The following is a 27,593-nucleotide window of genomic DNA, read 5'->3' on the forward strand; positions in this document are numbered from 1 at the left end:
GCAAGGATGGACGAATAGTGTTTAGTTTATTTACTAACTAACTACACTTTATTGCAAGTAGAAAATATATTTAAAATTATTTTAGTGAAAAACAGGCAGTTGCACATCAGAAAGTACTAGTAAAAACCAAAATAACAGAGTAGTAGTAATAATAATAAATAATTATTGTTATGTTATGTTATAATCTTATAATATTAAAGTATGCACAATATGTATGTATATACTTACAGGATAAAAGTTATAATAAAGTGATAACAGTACTAGCAGTTGTAACAATGGCATATAAGTAATAATAATAATAAGCAATAAATAAAAGTGGCAACTTTAAACAATCAAAAACATTGCACACTGGATACAGTAAACTATATTACACAACTTAAAATGCAGTTGCTGCCTTTGCTGTTTGTATTTATTTATATATTGATGACAAAGCAGAAAAATGTCAGTATTTTAGGAAAAATTCTGTTTTCTGTGAAGTCATGACTAAATGTACTTTGCACTTTGTTTCTGCCCCTGGAGGCTTCTTGCAAAGTCAGAGCTGCAGCCACAGAAACAAAATCAGAAACAGGTGCTAGAGATACTGGGTGTGTGAAAACCTTTAGACAGAAGTTCAGATCCAGTTCATTGTCCTCCGCTGAGGCCACAGTGCTCATTAGTGACCACAGTTTATAAACAGCCTTTTTTTTCATCCCAGTGGTCCTCATGTTCCCATCAGCCCTCAGAGGGTTTCTCATCCTTCAGACCACATCACTCCAACAATGATGGTTGCTCACTCAGCATTTCACTGCTGATTTGATGACTTCAGGTTGTCAGCAGATGTTGAAGTTGCAGACAGTTGGTGCTAGATTTGATTCTTCAGAGCCTAAATAAGTTTTAGTTAGTTAATAAAAAAAACATAGTTTCAGCAGGTCTCCTCACCACCTGACAGGAATGGTTTATAAAAAGTTAATAGTGTTATATAAAAAGTCTCAGATCTCCAGCTGCTTAAACCTGGAAAATTGCTGAAAGAAAAAGCACGTTTGCACATTAAAACAGCTGGAACCTTGAAATCTTCATATTGTTACATGAAAATAGTCAGGAACATATGATTTATTAATTAGACTCAGATTTGTCATTTAAAAGTAAAAAATACTGCTTTCAGTGATCACATTATGTCATATTTGACATTTGAGCCGTGCTTCATAGTGACAGTGTGGTTATGCACAGAAGCAGCGATAAATGGCTGAAATGACTTGATGTTACAGCTGCAACAAGAAGGAAACTCAGAATTTGTCCCCAACCTCCTTGGCTCTCCTGTAGATTTTAGTAGGTGGGTAGAAGAAATTTTCTCTGAAAATACTCACACCCTTTTCTCCAGCCTTTAATTAAATCTAGTCATTCCTTTACTCATGATTGTCAAAGGTTAAGACCAGTCAACTCTTCTAATGCTGCTCGTGTGATTGACCCCCATCCTGCCCGGTAAATTCTACTTCCTACACTGTCCTACGTAAGCCCTTCCCTTTGACCTTTTAGGTTATGCGAACGACGCCCGGTTGGCAGAGGCATTGAGGGCCGACCCATCCCGGAAGGGCTCCGTGGTGAACGTGAACCCGGTCAACACTCGCCCACAGAGCGACACGCCAGAGATTCGCAAATACAAGAAGAGGTTCAACTCTGAAATCCTGTGTGCTGCACTCTGGGGTGAGGACAAAACAATTAACACTTTTACTGAAGATCAGACTGAATCACCCTGAAAAAGAAAACAATCCACCAGGTTAGAAATGAAGATATGTGAATGAAGATGGGAAAACAGGAAATGTAGTATGTATGTCATAAAAATACAACTGCAGATCCCTGACAGTTCTACTTAAGTACAACAAACTATTTCTAATTTCCACCTTTGGACTCAGAAACAGGTCATGCCATAGTCACCTACTATCTGTTATAACTTACTGGCCTTTATTACTGACGCTGAGTTCAATTAAAAAGACAAGAGAAGACAGAAAAACACGAAAAGAACAATATATAAATACAGAAACTTGAGAGAAACCATAACAGTAGGACAATATTTTAAACATTTCACCCCTCATTTGGAACTAGATTGTACTTTTTATTCTAATTGCCTTTAACCTCTCATAAGCTGTGATGGTGTACCTTCTATGGAACTAACATTACAACAGACAAAAAATACCCACAAAGGGATTTTAAAGGGGAAGTGTAATCTTTTTTGTAGGTCAGTCAAGAAAACAGACTAAACACAAGTAAATAAGTGTTTCTCCAACTTAATAAGTTCATGGATCATATAGGTTTTTGGACACATGTACAAAGAAATACACCGTCCTCTCAGAAAACAACACGGACACAAGGGGGTCGAGGGGTCATGTGACATGATACATGTCATCTTCATAAGCTTTAATAAATTCACACAGCTCACTTAAAAATAGAGCTCATCCTCTTTGGTGACATTCTCACTTGCTTGTTTCGACTGAATATATTTTTATCGTCCGAAAATATAAATTAGATTTTTTTTTATCTCGCCTACCTGTTCTGTACAAGTTGTAATAATAATAGTCTCCCACCTGGTGGCAGCAAAGCACTTAATTTCCTGCTGTGATCATTGTTGAAGGTTGTAATCTATGTGTGTGTGTTTGTGTGTGTTTAGGGGTGAACCTGTTGGTGGGAACAGAGAGTGGTTTGATGCTGCTGGATCGCAGTGGTCAGGGAAAAGTTTACCCTCTGATCAACCGACGGCGCTTTCAGCAGATGGATGTCCTGGAGGGGCTTAATGTTCTCGTCACTATATCAGGTACAAACACACATGTTCCATCACTTCTGGAGACACTGCATAGATAGATAGATAGATATACACACACACACACACACACACACACACACTGAAAACTCATCCAAACCTTGACACAAATATTAACCTTGAAATGGACCAGTTCACATCATGAGTCCACATATGACTGTTCATACTTTTTATCCCCATAACATATAATTAAGGCCAGACATTTACACAGACCATCATGCAATGAAATCCACTTTTTCACTAACAAACAAGTGACAAATTAAAGGTAATCTCTAAATAAATAAGAAGACAAATACATGACATGCAGATGGAATGTGGGGATCCTCTGCAAAGTAAAATGACTGTTATTTGCAGGTAGTGTTCCTCTATATTTGTGGAAGACTTGAGCTTCTAGTTAAATATTTGGGATGTTCTGCAAGATAATTCAAGAATTTCAAATTAAAAAGTATATGCTCCATTATTTGTGTTCCAGTTGGTTCGGCTGGGCATCAACAGGGACATTAGATCTGGAAAAAGTCATTGAGTTTGAAGGATCTCCATTGATTTTACCTTAACTTGATGTGGGTTTTTCCTTTAAATGGTCTTAGTATCATGCGTGTTCATTTTAATGGTAATGGAAACACTGCCCCCAAATGAAAAAATAATCTAAGTTAACTCTGAAATTTAACCTCATCCAAATAAAGTAGTTGAACTAAATGTAAATATATTGAAATAAAAAGTTTATAGAATTCTAACTCTCATCATGCATTGTGGAGATGGTTTTATTCTAAGTTATTTTGGCCAAATTAGATTCTATTACAGTGAAAACACAGAGTTGCATGACAAAGACACACAACCTCACTAAACTGGCCAGTCTGTGTGAGACAGTTTCACTTCTGTGTGTTGGCTGGGTCACATGTCCACTGTGATCTGGTGTGTTTTGTCTGGTCTCATTCTCTTCCTGTATAGACTCAAACCTGCTATCACATATCCTCTGACCACATGTGTCTGTGTCTGCAGTTGCATAAATATTTTTATTCGTACACTCACACAGTTGAGCCCCACTCTCAGAATGAAAGTACGTCCACATTCTTACTTCTCTTTCTCAGCATACACGGGCAGTGCAGTCACAAGTGTCACAACACATATTTTGAGCTAATCGGATGTTGAGTAAACATCCGTCGAAGGAAGCAACGTCACACGTGTGTGTGTTACATGTAACACTGACACACACTTCATATTTCCATGATGGAAGGAAACGTTGCTGAGCTTCAAGTGTCTATTTCTTCCTGTCGACCTAATTTGAAGCAATGTCATGTTGAAAATACGCGTCATGGAAATTTGTGGCACTTCAGACTAATCCTGATCTGGTCACTGGAAGATTAAACCACAAATACTCTACACTTAGAGTATCCACAGTTCGGTTTCTTGTCTGTACTCTTAATACAGTAATAGTGATATATAACTCTGCACTGTAGTTGTATTAATGTGTGTTTGGTTTCGGTGCACAAATACTGGACCAAAGCTACAGGCCTAAATGAGCATCTGTGTAGTACTGATATTCCAAACTCTCACCAGCAGGGGGAAGTTGCCTACCAGAACACACTTAAGACTACCAAAACCACCACCAAATCAGCACTACATCTCCACAGACTGTATCACTCACTGAATAAAGTATAGAAGTCATTATTTACACACAATCTATTATGTTATCATTAAGTTTTCTTCAAACTAAAACTCATAGCCGCTTATTTTGACAGTCAAGAACATCAAACTCCATTCTTTTCATTTAGAGTTGTATCCAGTGGTGAAAACATCAATAGTACGTCTAGCTTTCATCACTTTCTTACTTTCTTTGACTCTAAAAGTTGTTTCTTTCTAACACTTTGGTCCCATCATGGTGTTCATTTTCTTCACCATGGGAGACCAGCAGCGGGACTCACTTCTACTGGTCACATAAATCCTTCTGATCGTCGATAAGAATAGATTAATTTCATGTCTCTACAATCCAATACACTGGCATCTTTGGACTGGTTTTCATGTATGTTATAAAAGTGTTTCAGATGATGGCTCAGACATGAATAGTTGCTCCTAGAGGTGTTTGTGGCTGTTGTGAAGCCTTGGGTGTGTTGAGGTTGAGTAGTGAGGTTATACTGCACTAGCATGTGCTTTTTATTTGCTGTTTGCCACAGTACACTAACACACTGTAATCTACTGATCTGTACATGATGTGTGTATGTTTTCACTAAATAAATGTTATACTTTAGTTATTGTCCTCTTGTTCGCCTGGCCTTGAGTCTGCTAAGGCTATGTGTGCTTTGAAAATGGTCAGTTTTGGTATAAGTTTCTGAAGTGTTTTGGATATCTGCAAATATAATGTAATGCAGTCATGGTTAGAGGTGGGTAATCCCAGCTCCGTAGAGTAAAAGTCCTGCCATGTTTTAGTTCTACCTGTTCACTTAACACAGGTGATTCCACTAATTATCCCTTCATCTACCTGGATGAGGAGTTGTGCTCATCCAAATGGGCTGGTTCAGTGAGTGGTTGGAACAAATTCATGGCAGGACTTTTACTCTATGGAGCTGGGATTACCCACATCTGGTCATGGTACAGTATGTTTGAAGCCTTTCCTTCAGTTGAGTGGGTGCCAAGTTCGATTAATACATCCCTGGTCACTGTAGGACATTTACTTTTCTGTCTGGAACCAGAGGTTTCTACATAAGTTGTGGATGTTTTCTTTGCTTTGGTCGACTATTTGTTTACTGCTTCAACCATTCATCACCTCTCTCTGTTTTTGTCTTTAACAGGTAAGAAGAACAAGCTGCGTGTGTACTACCTGTCCTGGCTGAGGAACAAGATCCTCCATAATGACCCAGAAGTGGAGAAGAAACAAGGCTGGACCACCGTAGGAGACCTGGAGGGATGTGTGCACTACAAAGTTGGTATGTAGTGCTGACAAACTTAAGTCGAGATATCTGTAATACAGAATGTGTATGTTTTAAATGCAAAGGGCGGACCTTTTTCACCCTTTGAGTGCAGTATGGAGGATGTCATTTCATCCATAATCAACCAAACATCATGAGTATTTACTAACAATGACATGGCCTGGTTATGAATACATGTTTGTTACTGAAACAGCACACAACCAGATCTGGAGCTGAATCCAATTAGCAAATATGATGATGATCATCAGGATGCACAGTGAGTGATGGTTTACCAAACAGGCATGTCACTGGTCAACTGAGACAGGAAAGCCCTGGGTTTTGTAATAATCTGTTCAGGACATCTGAATGGACTTTTAACACTACTGTCCTGTCTAAAAATCAGAATGTCCTCAGTGGTGGTTGTGCCAAAGCAGCACTTCCTGTTGGAAACCCCTCCGAACCTTGAAATCTACTTCCTGAGGACTTTTCTACATGTGTGTACTTGAATTACTTGGAATTACAGATGGCATAAATGGAGCTAGCACTTGTGGGAAACACAGTGACAGGACTTCCCAACATATATGTGCATTACTAAATACCTTGTACAAAGTAGTGGTTGAAAAACTCACTTGTGCACATTTTAATGTCAGTTACTGGTTGAATTTATAGTATGTCAGAAATACTTAGTGAACATATGAAATGGATCCAGCCAGTTTCAGCATCAACCTTCAGTTCATGTAATTCCAGTTATGATGACGCACTAGTGCTGTAATTGTATTGAAATATATGCAGAGTCTGTATTAGTACAACACCATGTGGAAACAGTTTTTCAGCTGAATGTAACTATAACTTCAGTTCCCTTGAATGATTGTGTCAAAAAGTGGAAATGCAGAGACCTTAAACGTGCAGTAGTTTGTTGTATTTGAGAATGAGTAAAAGATGGACCAACATTTCAGAAAGAGATGTATTCAGACTGGCCACAAAACCTAATTTATATGTATAACATTTAATTCTAGCTGGGAGCATAGTTGCAAATAACATGAGGTACTAAAGAGCCACTGAAATGATGTAGATGGTGTGATGAAACATTTGACATATAAAATACAACTAAGGTAAATATATGAATTAAAAACCTGTAAGACAATATAATAAAGAGACCTGCAATTTAATGAAATAAAATAAAAAAATATTGTAACCAATAGTTGATGAATTAAAAAAAGAATATGGATGAAAGCCAAGAAAACAGGTCAAAATAAAATACTATTAATAAATTACTACTACTAATAATAATGATAATGATAATAATAAGAGGAAAAATATAGGTAATAAAAGGGATTTCAGACCATGTAGGCCTATAAAATTAAGCATTAAAATGTACATTCACTGTCGGCTGTATCAGAGGTGTACTTCCAATTTCAATTAAAAACTCAAGCAGCTCCAAGTCAAACAAGATGAGATTTTTTTTTCCTTTTTAGATCTCTTTAGAGAAGACAAGCCAGCTAGAAATAAAAGTATCAACACATTCTTCACCATCCTTCTGTGATTAAGAAAAACGCTCACCTCAGCCGAATAACGATAACAAAATATGAAACAGATTATGAATCCAGAAAACATCTAATCCTGTCATTACACAACACTAAAGGATATATTTTAGGTTTAGTTCAAGTTATGGGAAGAAGATGTTTTCTGTAACTTTCGTTATTGCAGTTAAAAATGTGACTAGATCTGAGTGTACATCAGAAATGTGGAGAAATTCTAGTCTTATGATATTAACACATAATATAATCTTATTTTTATTATTTGTTTTTTATAATTATTTTTATTTTGTTTTTCTCTTACACAGTTTTTTGTGTGTGTGTGTGCAGTGAGGTTAATTTGCATTGTATTGTGCAATTAATGTGGTATGTGTTATGTGTTTGTCTATTGGAAATCAATTAAAAGAAAAAAAAAAACACTTAGGAGAACTTAAATCTGATTACATCCTGATCCCTTTTATCTTTTGTTCCACAGTGAAATATGAAAGGATTAAATTTTTGGTTCTGGCCCTGAAGAATTCAGTGGAGGTCTACGCCTGGGCCCCCAAGCCCTATCACAAATTCATGGCCTTCAAGGTGAGTCAACCAGCTGACCAGTGGTCATATCTGTTAATCTCCCATGGGACCAAATACACTGATAACAAGTCAAAGTTGTTGATCATTGGTCTGTTTGCGGTGTTTAATTCAAGGCTTTGGTTGTTTTGTTTGTTCAGTCTCTTATCAGTGTTGACTTTGTGCATTTGCAAATATTTACTGATCAGATGCACCCGCTCCTGTTGGATGAAAACATGCGTCTTTCTGTCCTGTTTGTTTTAGTCGTTCGGTGATCTGGTCCATAAACCCCTGCTGGTCGACCTGACTGTGGAGGAAGGACAGAGGTTAAAGGTCATCTACGGCTCCTGCTCAGGCTTCCACGCTGTAGATGTCGACTCCGGGGCTGTTTATGACATCTACCTTCCCACACATGTAAGAGAACGCACTTCTGATTACCACTATTACAACTGTTTATATACTAAACCTTGGTGCTGGTGTTGTTTGTCTTTAGATCCAGACTAATATCCAGTCTCATGCCATCATCATCCTCCCCAACACTGATGGTATTGAGCTGCTGGTGTGCTATGAGGACGAAGGTGTGTACGTCAACACCTATGGGCGTATCACCAAGGACGTGGTGCTGCAGTGGGGCGAGATGCCCACCTCAGTGGGTGAGTTGGAGGCTAAATCACTGTGTCTCTCATACATTTATCATTTAAAGTAGTGTTTTAATTATTCTGTGCCTTACAGCGCCTTAAAGTCTGAAAAGGAAGTCATACAGCAAAAACATTAGTCTATTATTGTGATCATCACTGTTCATTCACATACGGTTTGGAACAGTGAGGTGGATCGTGATGGTGGTCTGTATTTTGTGGTTGCAGCCTACATTCGTTCCAACCAGATCATGGGTTGGGGAGAGAAGGCCATAGAGATCCGCTCCGTGGAGACCGGCCACCTGGACGGTGTCTTCATGCACAAGAGAGCCCAGAGACTCAAGTTCCTCTGTGAAAGAAATGACAAGGTACGACCCTGGGAAGAAGTTCAACAGTTCAACACAGTCTGACCAGTAAGGCAGCATCAGACACCAGTACAGGTGGAGCACAGAGGATATGCTCTGTAGAAGTGTACTGGTACATATTAAAGCATTTAAGACCACTGCTAAGACATGAGTGGGTTCAGGTGTTCTGAAATGATTCAGATTTTGAAGTATTAACACTACACGTTTGGCCATCTCCTGAAAAAGCCTTAGAAATGACCTGAAAGTGCTTAAGGAGAACATAGGTGTGATCTAAAACACCAGAGGCCATTGACGACTTCCTGAAAAAGCACTTGAAACAACACGGAGGGACTTCTTAGTGTCTTAGCAATGATCTAAAACCCTTTCAAAGCGTTATGGTTGTATTCAGAAAGGTCTTAAAAGGGTCAGAGTAGCAACTATTGTGCATGTTATAATATTATAACATAATAATAATTTACTATTATTACTACTACTGTATTATCACTACTCTGTTATTTTGCTGTTGTTTTGTACTAGTGCTTTCCAATGAGCCACTGCTTGTTTTTTTCAGTACTGGTTTTTTTTATTTTTATTTATTTATTCATTTATTTTTTTTATAGTTTTTGTATAACTATTTTCTTATAATAGTTTTCCTATTGTACATTTGGTGCTATTGGAACCTCAATTTCGTGAGGGCTCTGCCCATTGGATCAATAAAGTTCGATCTAATCTAATCACCTAAATGTTACCCTAAAGTAAATGCCATCATCCAGTTGTATCTAAGAACGGGTATTTTCTTAGGTCAATAATGACTCAACTTTTATTCCCATAAAAATCTTTAAGTGGGGCATTTCTCTAGTGTCTCATTACAGAAAACTCATGCCCACATGTTACAGTCTTCAAAAGCTCACATCATTTCCCGAACAGCAAAGAAGTTACAGAGGATAAGTTTCATCTACACAGTTAAACTTCCTGTTCATGCAAACACACCAGAGCAGTGAGAGAGAAGAGAAACTGACGTCCAGAGGCTGAACTAACTGAAAGTGACAGCAGAGGTTAAACCCTGTGTTCAGCCCATTGATTATTACGTATGCTGATGATGTGTGTGTGTGTGTGTGTGTCCCCTTCAGGTGTTCTTCGCCTCTGTTCGGTCCGGAGGCTCCAGTCAGGTCTACTTCATGACTCTAGGCCGAAGCAACCTGCTTAGCTGGTAGAGGTCCACGCCGCACCCTCTTCCTCCTCCTCCTCCTCCTCCTTCTCCGCTTCCTCCTCCTCCTCCTCATAGCCCTCCACCCTCGCTAACACTGGATCTCAGAACCCACCGCCGATGTCCTGTCAGCCAAACAAAAGACCACGAGTCAACAACCAGTAGACGACAACAATGACTTCACCTTTTCTGCAGAGCTGCGTTTGAGCTTCCGGGCCGGCTGTGATGCAGTCACATTGTCGTCGCGCCTCGAAATAAACCGAGGCGGAAAATGAAATTAGTTAAGAAATGAAAAGAAATTCAATTAAATGTGAATCAACGAAAAGGGGGGTAAACAGCCTTGTGTCTCCCCCTTTGTTTTCTTGGTGCTCGACAATTGTGATGGGATCGATTTTTGTACCTCTGCATCATTTCTGTGCTCTTGGGCTGGCCAGTAAGCTTGTGGTTCAAACTAGTAGTACTGCTACCACTAATATTACTACTACTGCTACTACCTTCTGCAGGTCTGCCTCCTTTCAGAGATTTCCCACTCTGCTCCGCCCTCGCAGCCTCTCTTATGAGCGATTCCTGGGGCTTGTGGGGTCGGAGTCTGTTGTATTAATGCTACAGTAGTGTGTGTAAATGTACTTCTGTTTGGTCCAATTACTGCTGACGTGTATGTTAGAGGTCGAGACTGTCTGTTGGGGTGAAAATTGGAAAAGCCCCGGAGCTGATGGGACTTAAGGCGGGAGTTATGGATAAAGTTTTTACTGTAAGTCTGTCTGATGAGACTTAACAGAGGCGTCATTGAAGTGTGGTGTCATTCGGACAGGGGTGATAGAGAACGAGATGCTGAAGCAGATGGGTTTCAGGATAGTATTTTTTGAATTATTACTATTATTATTAATATTCCTTGAAGATAAGTGTAATTATGTGGAGTTTAACATGTCTTTTACCTTGTTTTTTAAGATTTACGCACATCAACCCACAGTCCACAGTTTGCTTGCTTTTACTCTGAACTCACAGAAGTGCGAGGTGTGTTTGTCAAAGAAAAAAAGTGATGTGGGTGTAGTCCAAAAAAAATGAATAAATAAAGGTGTCTGTGTATAATAAATGTTCATTTAATCTTCTGGATAGTGTCAGCAGTCATGGTTTTTCTCCAAACTCGAGAACCTGCACTCATTTGGAGGGTCGGTGGTCGGCCGTCGGCTCAAAGATCTGCTGTGAATAGTCAGATGTAAGAAGAAAAAAAGAGAAGATGACAAAGTGGTAAAGGAGAAAGTTCAGTATGTGTGTGTGTGCGGAGCATGAGGGGGGGTTCAGTGTGATCAATGAACCGGATTTCAGTAGCAGAGAGGTTAACACGTGGTCAGCAGGTGTGTTTCAGTAAAGGAGTTTTCTATCTTCACTTTCCTTATTTCAGACCATTTCATTTGTCATTAGTATGAATGCAACGCACTAAGTGTCAAGAATGTAGACAGACTTATTACTGTGTGGTGGTCCAAGGCATGAGATAATGTTTTTTTGCTTTGTAACTTGTCACAAGTGATCAATCCTAGGTGTTCAATTTCAAGTTAAGACGATTGAAAGCTGCAGCAGTGGAGCCTCTACGTCAGGTGTAGATATTTTCCTCGGGGCTGTTCTGTATTTGTTTTGCAGCTTTTTCCCACAGCTGTGAGTTATCTGTATGGAAAACAATGTGTCCGAGCTGAGGGGGGGGTTCACTGGTGTCCTTCGCTAACTTTGTCTGAGCAATCTTTTCCATCAAACAAGGACGCAAACCTGATCGATTCAACATTCAGACTCTGGACTTTAGTCTTACTGTGATTAAAAGCACAGAGCAGGACTTTCCTCACTCAGCTGTGTGTGAAGAAACTGAAGACAGAAACCCACTTTGTCGGGAAGGAATCTTTTTTTTTTCTCTCTCTCTCTCCCTCTCTTATTTGTTTCCCCCATCTTCCTGCTAAGTGGTTATTTAAGTTATCTGTATATGTGAAAGACTGAGCAGCAAACTGCAGCAGGGATCTCCCACAGACCATCTGCCTCGCCGGATTTTCCTCTGTTTCCACGGCAACTCTGACAGACTGCACGTTATCCACTCAAATAAAGGGGTCAAACAAAGGAGAGTCCAGTCTGTGCTCTGACTTCATGTCCAAACATGCCTTCGTCAAGTCGCAAACAAGTTTACCTTGGAGCGTGTTTTTTCCCCCCTGATCAAAACAGTCCCGCAGTACGAGCAGGGTTGATGTTGAACAGGGGTCACGCAGGGTCACAAACATCCCCCCTCCTCAAACTGAGGAGCCATGTGGGTCCCAATGCTGTGTTGTCTGTCTGTATGTCAGTGCTGTGTCTATTATAGCGTCAAGGCCTTGATGAGCGGCTCTATTGACTTCTTTAAAACCTGGATATTACTAATGAGATTGTTAATCGCTAGAAAAATGATGTGATGAGGAAAAACGGTCCCTGGTTGACTGACATCAGAAAAAAGTGCCAAGACGGCAGCATTTAAATCATGTAAACCTATTGTTATGAAAAAAACCACTACTTAGAAATTTCTTTCAAAAAGCTTCACTTGAAACATTGTGTATTTTTCCGTTTTGGAACTAGAAGCCTAACAATAGTTTCTGTAAGTCTGTGTACACGTAAATATGCGACTGCGGTGGTTTAACCTTATTACGCTCACCTTAGGTGCAGAAAATGTTTACAGAAGCCATGTTTCGTTCCACTAATGTCATCACAGTATTTATGTTAAACGCATATGCATCATCTTTATTTTTCTTCTTTTTGAGCCTGGTTTTTACTGGATATTTTCATTTTTGTCATGTCTCCTTCCCCCGCTAAATAATCTAAAACAGTAAAGAAGGTGTTCATTTCAGGTATTCACTTAACGCTGCTTCAACGTGGAAACATTGCAGTAAAGTTTCCTGCAGGCTTGGACGTGAGGCGACGTGTTTTTCCTCTGCTGTTTCTGCCATGCTACTCTAACTTATGTCCTCTCTGTGTATGACAGGAAGTCATGTATTTTCCTGAAGGTTTTTTTCTTTGAATAAACTTTAAAAGAAATTTTAACAGAAGTGTGTTTCTGTGTTCCTCTGCTACAGTTCAGTCTCCAAACAGGTTGGAGAACTAGAAGTAGAAGTAGAAGACACCCACATGGTTACAAATTCTGATATTTAGTTTCATACTTGCATGGTGTCTGGACATAGAAAGGGTAAAAAATTAAATTAACTACAAATACAAGTCTTTATAGTTGAGATTAAGTTTAAGTACATATTGAGTGGATTCTGTTAAGGTAGCGTGCCTGAAAAAGAGAAGTTGTGAAAAGACAGTGTTATGTGAGGAACCATGTATTAGTTTGTACCAAAACAAACTGATGGCTGATGCAAAGTTTTCCGAACCACAGTGTGACGTAATCTTTCAACAGTGATGCTATAATGTAACTGTTTGCCCTGGTTTGTGCTTGTCATTATTATTAATAATAATAATCCAGTCATCTGAATTTTAGGCCTTAGAATATAAAATATAATTTGGTGTTAAAATTAATTGGATTCGGGGCTTGATGATAAGAACCAAACTATAAAATAACAGGATTCAGAATTAGTTTTTAGGGGGCTTCCTTGTTTTGTTTAGTGTGTGTTATTGATTTTCATTCACAGATCGTAGAATTTGAATTTTTTTTTTTTTTTTTGGCATTAATATTCAGATTTCCAGACCATGACACCTTAAGTTTGTGGAGGCCACATGGTTCAGGGATTTGGGGGACCCTCAAGAAAATATTTTTCAAAAAAAAGTTTTATATAATTCCTCTGTTCCATAAAACCATTGTATAGATGTCAGAATGTTTCTCTGATGCTGAGTTGGTTCACTTCAGACGCTGCTGGTGGTTGAACAGGTTTTAACTCACAGTGTTTACTGCTCAGGTTGAGGTCATAGAATCTGGGGTTTGCCAACCTCTGTGATGAAACGGTGGCATTTATGTGTTGCTTTATATTCTATGACAGAAGAGCACTGTGCAGCTCATTTATATTATATTATGATATACTAGATTTTAGCTATTCAACTTTTTAGTCATAAATCATATTTATAAGTGGAGCTACTGTAGAAAAAACACCTTTTCTCCATCTGTGAGACCTGGTGAAGATGAAAAATAAAACATGTCAAACCGTTTAGTCATCTGTCCAGTGGTGTCGAGTATCATCTTCTCACAGATATTAGGAGATGTGGAGAATTCCCAAAACACACAATATCTGCTTTCTCAATGGTCAGTCATTAGTTAATTGAACAGTATGTTCTGCACGTCTTCAACATGTTTTCATCACCTTTAACCTCAGTGAGATCGTACAAATGCAAAACAGAATATTTGAAAGGCCTGTATTTACTGCTTGTTTTGTGTTACATTTACATTTTATTATACGTTTAATGAAGATCCTGCAGATAGCGATTTAGGTTTTCCTTACTCTTAGAAGAACAGGTGCCAATACACTGCAAAAAAGGAATATTTGACTTGGATATTTGGAATATTTATCTTGAAAGAACTTTTTTTCAGATTTATTTACTTTTTGAGACTTAATCTTGTTAAGACTATTTGACTTGATACAAGAATTTTTTTATCTTAAGCTACCTTAGATATTACAACAATTTTTTTGTTTTGTTTTTGAACTTATTATTTATTGGAGACAGAGACATTGAGCATACAATTATGTCTTACACTGTGCATACTCAAAAGACAACAAACTGAAAGTGTCACATCAGATCGATTCATACCAGCAGATCTAGACACAGACAAACAAAAACAAAACAAGTCTGGACTGGGGGTATTACTTTGGCCTGTTACACATTTATACAGAGCATGTGGAGGCAGGACTGACACTGATATAGAGGCTCATTTTTCTGTCATTATTTTGAAGCAAAGGTTGGTTGTTGTAAGTACAGCTCTGGGAAAAAAAATAAGAGACCACTGCAAAATTATGACTTTCTTTGATTTTACCATTTATAGATATGTGTTTGAGTAAAATGAACATTTTTTGTTTATTCTCTAAACTACCGACGACATTTCTCTGAAATTCCAAATACAAATATTGTTATTTAGAGCATGTATTTGCAGAATATGACACATAGTCAAAATAACAAAAAGATGCAGGTGTTTTCAGACCTCAAATAATGCAAGAAAAAAAGAAAACATTCATAGTCATTTCTAAACAACACAATACTAATGTTGTAACTTGGGAAAAGTTCAGACATCAGTATTTGGTGGAATAACTCTGATTTTCAGTGACGGCTTTCACGTGTCTTGGCTCTCCACTGTTGCTGCTCAGCAATGTTCCATGGCTTGTGACCATCCATCTTCCTCCAGAAGTTTTCAAAGTGGGTTCAGGTCTGGAGATTGGCCTGGCCATGACAGGGTCTTCATCTGGTGGTCCATCATCCACAACTTTATTGAGCTAGCTGAAGCCAGGAGCATTGACCTGATAGAAAAAACAGTCCTCAGAGTTTGGGAACATTGTCAGAGCAGAAGTCCAGTAGTTCATATATATATATATATATATATATATATATATATATATATATATATATATATATATATATATATATATATATATATAAATATATATGTAGGGTAGAGACTGCGATCTGGTAGGATCGGCGATTCTACCAGTAGAAACTCCGATCAGAGTCTCTACCGGTAGAAACTCCGATCCTGCCAGTAGAAGGGTTAGGGTTAGGGTTCGGATTGGAGTTTCTACCAGTAGAGACTCTGATCGGAGTTTCTACTGGTAGAAACTACGATTGGAGTCTCTACTGGTAGAATCGCCGATCCTACCAGATCACAGTCTCTACCCTGACATATATATGTATATATATATACTGAACAAAAATATAAATGCACAACTTTTGTTTTTGCTCCCATTTTTCATGAGCTGAACTGAAAGATCTCAAACTTTTTCTGTGTACACACAAGGTTTATTTCTCTCAAATATTGTTCACAAATCTGTCTAAATTTGTGTTAGTGAACACTTCTTCTTTGCTGAGATAATCCATCCACCTCACAGGTGTGGCATATCAAGATGCTGATTAGACAGCATGATTTTTGCACAGGTGTGACTTAGGCTGGCCACAATAAAAGGCCACTCTAAAATGTGCAGTTTTATCACACAGCACAATACCACAGATGTCACAAGTTTTGAGGGAATATGCAATTGGCATGCGGACTTCAGGAATCTCCAGCAGAGCTTTTGCCTGTGAATTGAATGTTCATTTCTCTGCCATAAGCCATCTCCAAAGGTGTTTCAGAGAATTCATGAAGAAGACTGTTCGAGGAAAATGGTGGTCACACCAAATACTGACTTGGTTTTCTGACCCCCCTGGACCACCCAATACAGTAAAAGTGCACATTTTAGAGTGGCCTTTTATTGTGGCCAGCCTAAGTCACACCTGTGCAATAATCCTGCTGTCTAATCAGCATCTTGATATGCCACACCTGTGAGGTGGATGGATTATCTCAGCAAAGGACAAAGGAGAAGTGCTCACTATCACAGATTTACACAAATTTATGAACAATATTTGAGAGAAATAGGCCTTTTGTGTACATAGAAGAAGTTTTAGATCTTTGCGTTCAGCTCATGAAAAATGGGAGCAAAAACAAAAGTCGTGCATTTATATTTTTGTTTGGTGTATATATATGTCCATGCAGCTGCAGTAGCAAGAGGCAGTGAAGCTGTTTCTGTGTTTGTTGCTGTTGCAGCCATATTGCGGCTGCTTGGAGCTTTGTTTCCCACAATGCACGTCACCACAAATTTCCAAAAATGCCCAAGTGACCCTACCGGCTCTGTTTGTAAACAAATGGATTGTTTATGTTGGAGTACACTTAGAAATTGTTCACCATGAGGGAAGAGATTCAGGTGCGTAATCACGGAAAGACTTACGGATTCATGATCCTAAAGCTATGACTCAGGTTTTACAGATCTGATAAAAAATTGGTAACAAATGTCATATGCAGCTTTAAATGATTTTGACACCCTTGACTGTTCATGTCTTCAGTGTAATTTTTGTACTTACATCCTGCCTGGATTGGAACCTTTGGTGGGTGGATTTGGTCCATGGGCTGAATGATTGACACCCCTTGTTTAGAGTTTTAGGATTTAACCCTCCCACTGCCTTGGTTGGGCACAAAGGACCAGTGGTTCAGTATTACCCCATCCCTGCACTCTGCTGCTGTCTTCATCAGGTCAAAATGACCCGTCTGAACTCCAAAGATGAGTAGAATATAATCCACTGTCTTCGTCGGGCAGAAATACAGTCCACGTCTTCCGCATACAACCCCCCACCCACCTCCAAAAATAAATGAATAAACAACCCCCCCCCCCACACACACACACACACACATACTCTAACTTACAGGTCACACAGTGTGATTAATTATTGTTTAATGTGCCATTGTTTCCTTTATTAATCACATGCATTAACAGGTTAACTTTGACAACCCCTATCTTTTATAGAATTGTTATGTAAAACCGCTAATTTAGCTAGCAGTTAGCATAAACAAAATGTTTGTGTACAGCGTTGGCCAACTCAAAAAGTCTTAACTTACCTTTCATGTGACCACAGAGCCCAGACTCTCCCATCGAACAAATTTGCAACTTCTTGCAGAATTTGCATGACGGCACTCTTACATTTGGTCCTCGCTCACTGGAACTATTGTTTGTAGTTGGCATTGCCAGGCCAACGCTCATTAAAACACCAACCCGCCATCTTGTCATCTCCCGCTCTCTCGTGGAGGGGGCGGGGCATGGTTACACAAGAGAGCAGACTGGCAGGTCACAGATAAGAGCAGAGAGGCTAGGCCGAGCAACGGCGGAAAAGTCTTCACAGACGATTCTCTTACTGATTTTATTTCTCCTTGTAATAAGCAAACAATTCAGTCTGATCCAAATTTTGTGAAAGACACAGAGTTTCAAATGCTGAAACTAAACTGCAATTACTTCTCAGACCTTGAAAGCACACACTGAAATGTAAGCCTTTTCAAGGATTTCAAGCACTCATTTTAACCCTGTATGTTATGTTAATTAAATGAACCAGGCAGTTTCTGACATTAAGCCACAATTTTACTGAATATCAAAATGTAAGCATGAATGTAAAATAGACATGAACATAACACTTGTCCCAGTGCTGAAAATCTTATTTAAAACCAGTACAATATCCACTAATGAATCAATACAAATTTAATCCAGCAAATTATAGACCAGAATTAAATCCAAATAAAAACAAAATATTCACTCCACATCATAACCTAAAACAGAAAACCCCTTGATGTGTGTAAAAAAAAAAAAAAAAAAAACACATACAAAAGAAAAACCAAACAAGTGGTGCCAGGCACAGCAAACCCCGCCCCTCACACATATTTTGCCCATTACAAGTAAATGTGAAGATATTTTAAAAATCATTACAAATTTGAACCTTGACCTACTTTTCCCAAAATATAATGACATCTATTCTGGGTCACTGACAATCTATAAACCCAATTTAATATGAACTGAACTAAAAATTTTGCTGCTAAAGTGTTAACAAACAAACAAATAAACCGAACCAAAAACAATACCCCCTGCCTCCCCTTAAGGGGGCGAGGTAAAAACATATAAATACTAAATATAGTAAGTGTAAGGTAAATGGCAATGTACATAAGTCATATATTCAGAATGTTCTTGTCACATGTTCTTTCCAAATTAGCGATAAGTCGCCTCAGATCAGGAAACACCCTTCAACAAATGCACATTTGATTCACTTCAGGATTTATAATGTATTCACAGTGGTTAAAGCCAGTGATGCAGCTGATGTACAGGACTCAGACTCCATTTTGTCTGGAGTGATGCATTCTGCAGAATATGTAAATGTCCCAAACATATGCAAATGTCCCGGACACATCAGTCCAACTATGAGGAAGAAGGAAACAGGTTCTCGAAAACACACCCAGAAGGCAGGTGTGTGTGGTTTATCTGTCTGCTGCTGTGGAGTTTTACTTTCTCATCAACTTCCGAAGTTGAATCTTCATCTTCTCACATTCATCCATGGTCTGTCTGTACTGATCATAGACCTCTGTGATGCAGTCTGCATTTACTGTAGCTTGCAGACTGTCGATAAGGAGGAACAGCTCCAGGATGCTGATTTCCACTCTTATCATGTTTACTGTTTCAGGTCCAGTGGATTTTCTGCGCAGGTCTTCACACGTCCGCATTACTTTTTCCATGTCTGTCTTCAGTGATAAAGTGGTTTCTCTGAAGTCTTTCATAATCTTCTCTGCTTTGGTTTTATACATCGTCCCTTTTCTTTCCAGATTGATCATGGTGAAATAAGCAAAAAAAATGACACAAACACCCAGTGCACCCAGTGCACCCAGTTTGTCCTTGTTTCCAAATTGTGAAAAAATAATTAACGCTCCCCCTATTATGACTGCTATCTTCAATGATACAAACTGCCTGCTCATGAATTCTACTTCTTCTGAGATCCCTTGAAATTCATGTACATTGTTCTGCATCATTAGTCGATGTCTATCAAAGAATTTGATATATGAAGCTGCGTTTCCATTAAGTTTATCATATAGATGAGAGAAATTAGGTAAAGATACCTGACTACTTTCTCTGAATGGGGAAAAGAAATCCATTTTCTGAGAGTATCTTCAAAGTGGATGTGCTCAGGAGTTTCTTTTTTCAGGAACTACAGAACAGGTTCTTCAGGATCCATTTTAACTGCTCTGAGATCAGATTTGTGTGATGTACCAGCATTATTTTGCCTGTGATTGGCTGTCTCACATCTCAGTCACCTCATGGGGCGTGTCCCAAGGATGGATACTGAAAGTACAACAAAGCAGAACAAACGAATAGAAAACACTGCATAGTTCAGTCTATGTTTCATACAGTTGCAGAAAAAATTATTAGACCACCCCTTGTTTTTTCAATTTCTTGGTCATTTTAATGCCTGGTACAACTAAAGGTACATTTGTTTAGACAAATAGAATGATAACAAAAATAGCTCATAACAGTTAATTTCAGAGCTGATATCTATCCATTTTCCATGTTTTCTTGATAATAACAAAAATCACTTCAGTTCTTACATCAATAGCTGTGGCATTGTACTGACAAAAACAGTGCTTTTAGGCATTCCATATTTTATTTTCTGTCTGTTTTAGTCATGACATACACACAGGAGTTAGTACTGGATTGCATAACCATAGTTTTTGAGGACTTTTGATGGTCTAATACATTTTTCCGTGACTATATGATTCTTCAAGAATGTGATGAAGAAAAAAAAGGATGAATGATGATGACCACCCTCCATGCTTTTAAGTGATTTTAACATTGGAAAAACATAAAGATTATATGGACACATCATATTGCACTTATTCAAGCACTACAGATAAAGTATTATGTAAGTGGTCCTGTGCAGGTTTTGTGTTAGAATATGATTATTAGAAAAGTTATTTTACGAGGGGGCGCTGAAAAGTTCATAGCCTGTCTAAGAAGGAGTTATTCCACAGCAATGAAACTTGACATACATTAAATTCAACCTTTCCTGATACTAGCTGCATGGTTTCCTTCCAGGTAAACCCACACTGGATAAATAATTTAGGACTTTGAAAAGTATTACTACAAACATTTCATGAAAATGCTTGCTTTTCACCCCTCCCTTGTTGTCCCTACCCCTCTTGAATTCAGCTTCCCAGTTTTGCACAGTTGATAAAGCTGAAGCATCATCCCCTATAGCAACCATGTCAGCATGAATGTCCTTGGGGGCTAACCCCTTTTTCTGCAGACATTTGATAAGACCACGGTGCCATGGATGATTCACGAAATGTCTGTAGTACTACTTTTCAAAGTCCTAAATTATTTATCCAAAGTGGGTTTATCTGGAAGGAAACCATGCAGTTAGTATCAGGAGAGGTTGAATTTAATGTATGCCAAGTTTCATTGCTTTGGAATAACTCCTTCTTAGTCAGGCTATGAACTTTTCCGATGCTAGAAACTCTACAAACAAATCTTTATAACTCTCACATTTCCGGGATTTTAGCAACAAATTATACATCAAATTGTTGGAAAAAGCCATTCCTTTCAAATAGTATTTGTATTTTAATCTTAAAATGTTTCGTTTTTGATCCACAGGCCTCTAAGTGCACAGTGTGTTGATATTTCTCTCATTGACTCCCATGTTAAATTTCTGTCACTAACATGTTCGACTAACTCCATGTTTCCACAATTACTGCTTATTCAGTCCTGACTTTTTCCCCACATATTATACATCAATACATTCACAAGACTCACCACAAGCCTCACCTGCATGAACCTTTGAGAGAGGATGTATGGTTATGGATTGACATCAGTTTGTTTCAGAGGTGGTTTCTCAGTGAGTTGAACATGGACACCCATATCTGCTCCATAAGGAGGAATGTTTACAAACAGGTTTTCGTTGACTGTGTTTTGGTCTTTTCCAGAAAATTCAACAACACATGGTACAGAAGTGGACAAGAGATAGGCTGACTGTCAACTATTATTATTTATATGTATGAACTTAATGAATTCCCCTCATCTTTTCAGTGTCATTACTTCCACACACAGACCCCACAGTTGTTTTCTTTCTTGGTTAAATCTTGTCCACAGGTCGTTAGTGGTGATCAGGTGCACCTGCCATGGTATTTATAAGGACCCTTTATTAGTTTGACCCCTTTTCATGGTTTTTGTGTAGTTTGTTTTGTTGCTTTCCCAATTTGCGACCCTCTGTCCATGAGTTGTGTTTTTTTTCTGTGTGTGTGTGTGTGTTTGTGAGAAGTGGAACACATTACATTAACCTTTTCAAAGTTGTTCATGCAAATTACAAATTCTGCTGTTAATCTTATGTGATTTGTAAATTTAGGTTTTGAAAAAGTGTCAATAATTCAGCTGATCTTTGTTTTTCCTCTTTCCTGTTGTGCTGTTACACAATTATAGTAAACATTTTTTGTAATAAATAACTTGCTCATACAATTGCAATGTAGAACAACATGGCCTTCATCCAAATATATGCAGTACTTTACTTATAACCAGTCCTTCTTTGATACTATTTCTTGCTTTTACATTGCACATAGCCACAAGTCCACAAATCTGGCAAGAGGGTTGCACAACAGAGTAAGAATGCTTGAAAACTGCGCAACGGTCCAGCTGCTGTAATCGATCAGAGGCGTTCTGAATATGACCTGAATCTGTTTATTTGCTTTTACAAACACACAACATACATGTGTGATTACTTAATGATGACAATGAGCTCAAGCACCGTGTAACTGATCTCCAACAATCTAAACAAACCCAAACCACATTTCAACACAATCCCTGACTAAGATGTTACGTAAAACTGTAACGGGGGATCTCACCAGCGGCCCTACGCTATTGGGCTGTTTCCGTGACGACCAGCCTACATGAGAGTCCCCATAACATCCACGTCAGAGTGTCTATTTTGGAAAAAGCCCAGTCATGATTAATTTTACTCTAAGTCAAGCAATCCCCAAAAATGCAGAGTGGTGAACACCAGAGTTTCTAGGGACTGTGATGACAGAAGAGTGAGTCACAGTGTTATGTATTTTTTATTTATTTATTTATTTATTTTTATTTTATTTTACAGTCCTCGAGGCCAGCTTTATACACAGTTATGGACAATTAGTATTTATGAAGGAATCATATAGTTTTAGGAAAGTAAGGTCTAAGCCATTTTAAGTTTTTCAAAGCCACTCAGAGTGAAATTTATTTAACCAAATTTGAAGAAAAGTAATGTTGTTTATAGAGTTGGAGGTAATTTTGTCCAAATCTTTACTGAAATACAAAACATGTCTTTGCTGCTTAACATTAAAAATTTAAAGTGCAATATCAGGAAACCTAAAGTCCATAAAGTCCTCCGTTCTACATGTTTAAGACTCCTTAAAGGACTGATTTATTTATTTGTTTATTTATTTACACTCAAATTCTAAATAAGGCTTAATTTGTAGATGAGTGAATTCAGTTCAGACTCAGACTCAGCTTTATTTTCATTCCATCAAAAATAGATGATACAATGATATATAGTTACCCAGGTCTCGGTTTTGTAGCATACAGTAGAGAATAAAAGGATTAAATATGAAGTTAAATACACAAAAGGTAAATAAGGTAGAAAAAAACTACTATAAAATGTGCAAACAAAATAAAAAAAATACCAAAATAACTTCTGAATATGTACAAAATTTCAGTGTGCAGCAACAGTACAGTTCTTTTTAATTGCCACTGTCACCTCCTTCACATTTATGACAGACATGGAGTTTATTTATTTATCATCTTTTACAGCAAATTCATTATGACAAATGAATTCACGTCATGACAGTGTGTCCACTCATTTTGCCCAGCTGATGAATATTTGAGCATCATCACACATCACCAGGTGAACATGTACAGGCTCACGTAGTGCGTTAACAAAAAGGGAGTGTCACCTTTCACTCCAGTGGCTCTCACACCTATTCACCAATCATGAAGTCAAGTCTGATGAAGAACGCACACAACAGAGAGTTAGAGCTCAGGCTAATGACTCACTCTGGAAATATGTGAGGATGGAAACTTCAAGTTGAACGACCTCTGATCACCAAAATTCAAAGTGTATTAAGTCTGAGTTCTGCAGGTGGGTGGTGAATGGAAAACAAGCCTGGACACTAGGATTCATTACAGCAAAGAACAGCTTAAAATACAACTACAGAGTGGATTACCATCGCATTTTTGCATAATTTGCTACGTAAGTTTTTTTTGTTTTTTTTTTTCCATCTGATACACTGAAGAATAATCATATAGATCTGAAAGACTTTTATTAACATGTAAATCACATTTAACCCATTAAGACCCAGTGCTACTTTTAGTCAGTTCCCAAATGAGTCTTTCTCTCTATTTAAGCTTTCTTAATTGATTCATCACTATTTATTATAATATTATCCTCTGTATTTTGCGTTTTCCAGTGAAAATCAGGTATTTTCCTGTATTTAATTCACTGATCATGTAGATGAGTGATTCTCAACCTTTTTTGAGCAATAGCCCACTCAGGTCATCATGAGCGTCTTTCTGCCCCCCCCAGTCCCTGAAAAATACTTGCGAGGGGGGGTATTTCTTATCACATCCAAAATACATACTTTTATCTTATTTCATGTTCAAATGAGCAAAGTTTGTTCTGATATAGATACTTAAATACATTGTGCTGAATAACAGTTACTAACTCCCCCCATTTGTGCCTGAGCGCCCTCCTTTCACCTTTCAAGTTCTAAACGCCCCCTTGATGTTGTCCTAACACCTCCTGGCGGGAGGTACCACTCCTGTAGAGAAACACTGATGTAGATGTTCATAAAAGAGTAAAGCTGAGGGTTTTTATATCAAAAACAGAGAAAACTGAAGAAAAAGACACTTTTTCAGCAACATGTCATAAACCCATGTGTCCATCCACTGTCATTTAGTCAAACTCCATGGGTTTTACTGGTGAATCAGTGTTGTAGAAGATGACAGTGTTTCCACAGTAACAACAGAGTCTCTGAATGTCCAAATGGGTCATATCTGATGACCATGAAAAGATGACAAACTGTATTTTTCACCAATTATTCACGTCAGCTAAAATTTACTTAGAGGTCTTATTTATGTCTTTGTGCATAAGAAATCAATCTAAGTGAATCCCCAAGGGAACTTTGTGTTGGTAAATGCAAGTTATGCAAATTTATAGGATTTCAGTTCTGTTGCAACATGTTGATGGTCATATGAACTATGTTTTCAGCTCAAAAATGACACAATTAATGCTATATTTTCATGTCACAAATGGCCAAGTTATATTTGAACTGCATTTACCTGAAAAACAAATATTCTATTCTTTTAGATTCCCCAGTTTTTCTTACAAGATTATATACTACATGTCACATGTTTTATTTTTACAGGTTCAATATGGAGTATGGTGCTGATCCATCCTGCTTATGTTACGCCAATACATACATTACACGTCACTTCTTAAATCAACAGTTTTCTAATAGTAAGCATTTTTATAAAGAAATAATAATTCTATATTCTTATTTACTCTTTAGTTTGATGATAAACTATACAATAAATAATTATGATACTAGTTTTTGCACAGGGATCATTTGTGGAAACGGTGACATGGCTGCCGAGCATCAGTATGATGGGATCTGTAACAACCATGTCACATCCGTCCACTGCCACATTTTGTGTTTTTGTGTCAGCTGTTGTTGTTTTAGATCCACAATACTAACATTTATGAATAAGAGGAGAATTAGCAATAGTAAGTATATAAGTTTATTACTAATAAAGTACTGGTACTGACCAGAGCATCATGGGTAATGTCACGTCCGTCCACCAGTTATTTATGCTCTTTCTAATACTATTTTAAGAATTCTATACTAATTTATTTTCTTCTATTCTGTGTTATTATTTTATATTCTATGCTATATTCTGTTCTATACTGAATTTCTTAATTTCAGTGCCCCCCCCCCCCGCCGGGTGTTAGGGTTATTATACCATATTAACCCTAACCCAATTATACCATATTCAAAATCCAATATTTCTGAAAATATAGCTTCCACTGTCAAATAATATCAATAGTCTGTGCACAAATGTATTAGCATTATTTCAACACAGTTCTGTGCATTTCTTACAACATTTTTTTTGACAAAAATGGCCAGTCATTTGATCCCCTAAGTAAATTTTAGCCAACATGTATAGATAGAATGGATGGATCAACAGATATTCAACAGTTTAGATCATTATTTGGTTTTGGTCACCAGTAGCAGTTTGGGTCTTTATGGGTTAAGCAAAGACTCCATTTGTGTCAATACCCAAACAAACGGCTAAGACTGATGTACAATATCACTGTATATATAGTCTGATTGTAGTCTTTGAAGTATCTAACTGTTACCTTATTGTCCCACCTTGTAAAAGATCTCACATTGAAAGTAAGTTCTACACAGAAGTAGTGAACTAAGAAATGTGCAAATTTATACAATATAATTATATTGGCTGCTTTGAATTACATTAAAATAATCCTAAATCTAAAATGGGATGGTAGCTTTCAGAGGAATCTATATCTCAATGAGAATTTATATTATCTATTGCATTTCCAGTAATGAAATTATGTCTTGATGAGTTATCTGTGAATAAATGTACAGTATTTTATTTATTTAGGTAAATCAGCCGGAGGACACTGTGATAGATGATGTGATATGTTGGGGAAAAGAGAAGACACTTGTCATACTTTCTGTGTAAAGTCATGGAATAAAGGGGTAGATTTACATCTGATGAATTTGATCAGTGATTGTTAATCACAGCGATCAATCGCCCAACAATTCACCCCCCTATGTGACTGAAAACACCCGTCAGCAGCCACAATCTGAAGCACAAGGGAGATTTTCTATAGTCTGAAAACAGTCCAAATGAGGGTGTAAAATCTTGTTTCCTCTCACACCACATACATTACAACATACTGAAAGGTCATTAAGGAGTTAAGGCCTAATGATGCAAATATAACACCTGCTTGCATGGACACTAAATAAAGTCATCTCATAGGATGTGAGTTTACAGACCAGAACCATTTCATATAATATAAAGGTAAAGAAGGGTCTAATCTGCCAGAAGTTAAAGAAAGTGCTTTTCACTCTAAAGGAAATGTATTTCACTCATAAAAGAACATATTTAAGATGCACTTATGTCAATGGAACAACTTTTGTGTTTCTGCTGATGTTTCTACTTACGCAGAAATTTTACCAGAAGAGCTTCCTTTACTGGAAAAAATAAATAAATAAATAAATAAAAATAAAAATTCAGAAACCTGACCAGAGAGAAAAGATCAGATCCAGTGTTTACACTGGTATCAGGTGATCATATTTTCTTGTTGAACAGATTGTCAGATGTGACAGAAAATTCCTCCTGATCACATGAACCAGTTGCATTTTTATTCTGAATGGCAAAAACTGATTATTAGTAGAATATTAAAGTCCATGTAAACACAGCTGTTACTCCATACACTGATGCAACAATCAGATTAGTTAACATTAGTTCCAGTCATTTATTAGAAAAAGTCAGAACATTTTTATTTTCTACTATTTTTATTCTGTGGTATTTGTGAACTCCTCTATGACTAGATGCATGAATATCTTTGGGTTTAGAACCAAAGAAGGTATCTGAGGAGTAGGATTTAAGAAACAATTATCCTTTTTCTGATATTTTATATGCTAAACAAGCATACAACGAATAACCAGACTGATAAATCAACAGTGAAGGTAATCCTTAGTTGCAGGACTAACAGCATAAAAGCATCAGTGTCAGTAAAAATAGACTGTATTAGTGACAAACTAATATCCAGTTTGGCTAAAATTTACTTAGGGGGTCAAATGAGTGGCCATTTTTGTCAAAAAAAAAAAAAAAAGAAGTTGTAAGAAATGCATAGAACTGTGTTGAAATAATGCTAATACATTTGTGCACAGACTACTGATATTATTTGACAGTGGAAGCTATATTTTCAGAAATATTGGATTTTGAATAGCACGTGTATGTGAAAACTTTTGCTGGTGGACGGACGTGACATTACCCATGATGATCTGGTCAGTACCAGTACTTTATTAGTAATAAAC

General features: G+C 37.6%; 1 protein-coding gene across 6 annotated transcripts in view; it reads left to right on the forward strand.

Moving 5' to 3' along the window:
- The window catches only part of LOC115412774 (mitogen-activated protein kinase kinase kinase kinase 4-like), a 124,294-nt gene extending 111,279 nt beyond the window's left edge, over positions 1–13,015 (forward strand). For 3 of the 6 annotated variants that reach the window (XM_030125428.1, XM_030125432.1, XM_030125433.1), the window contains 8 exons: positions 1,492–1,680; positions 2,642–2,785; positions 5,578–5,712; positions 7,705–7,805; positions 8,046–8,195; positions 8,275–8,434; positions 8,645–8,784; positions 9,891–13,015. In XM_030125428.1, the coding sequence (XP_029981288.1) occupies positions 1,492–1,680; positions 2,642–2,785; positions 5,578–5,712; positions 7,705–7,805; positions 8,046–8,195; positions 8,275–8,434; positions 8,645–8,784; positions 9,891–9,974 (1,103 nt within the window). In that variant the 3' untranslated portion in view covers positions 9,975–13,015. The remainder of the gene's footprint in view (positions 1–1,491; positions 1,681–2,641; positions 2,786–5,577; positions 5,713–7,704; positions 7,806–8,045; positions 8,196–8,274; positions 8,435–8,644; positions 8,785–9,890) is intronic. The other 3 variants (XM_030125430.1, XM_030125431.1, XM_030125434.1) reach the window with 1 other exon arrangement.
- Positions 13,016–27,593: the final 14,578 nt, after the last annotated feature.

Source organism: Sphaeramia orbicularis, chromosome 21 (genome assembly GCF_902148855.1).
Source record: "Sphaeramia orbicularis chromosome 21, fSphaOr1.1, whole genome shotgun sequence".
NCBI classification, from domain to species: Eukaryota; Metazoa; Chordata; class Actinopteri; order Kurtiformes; family Apogonidae; genus Sphaeramia; species Sphaeramia orbicularis.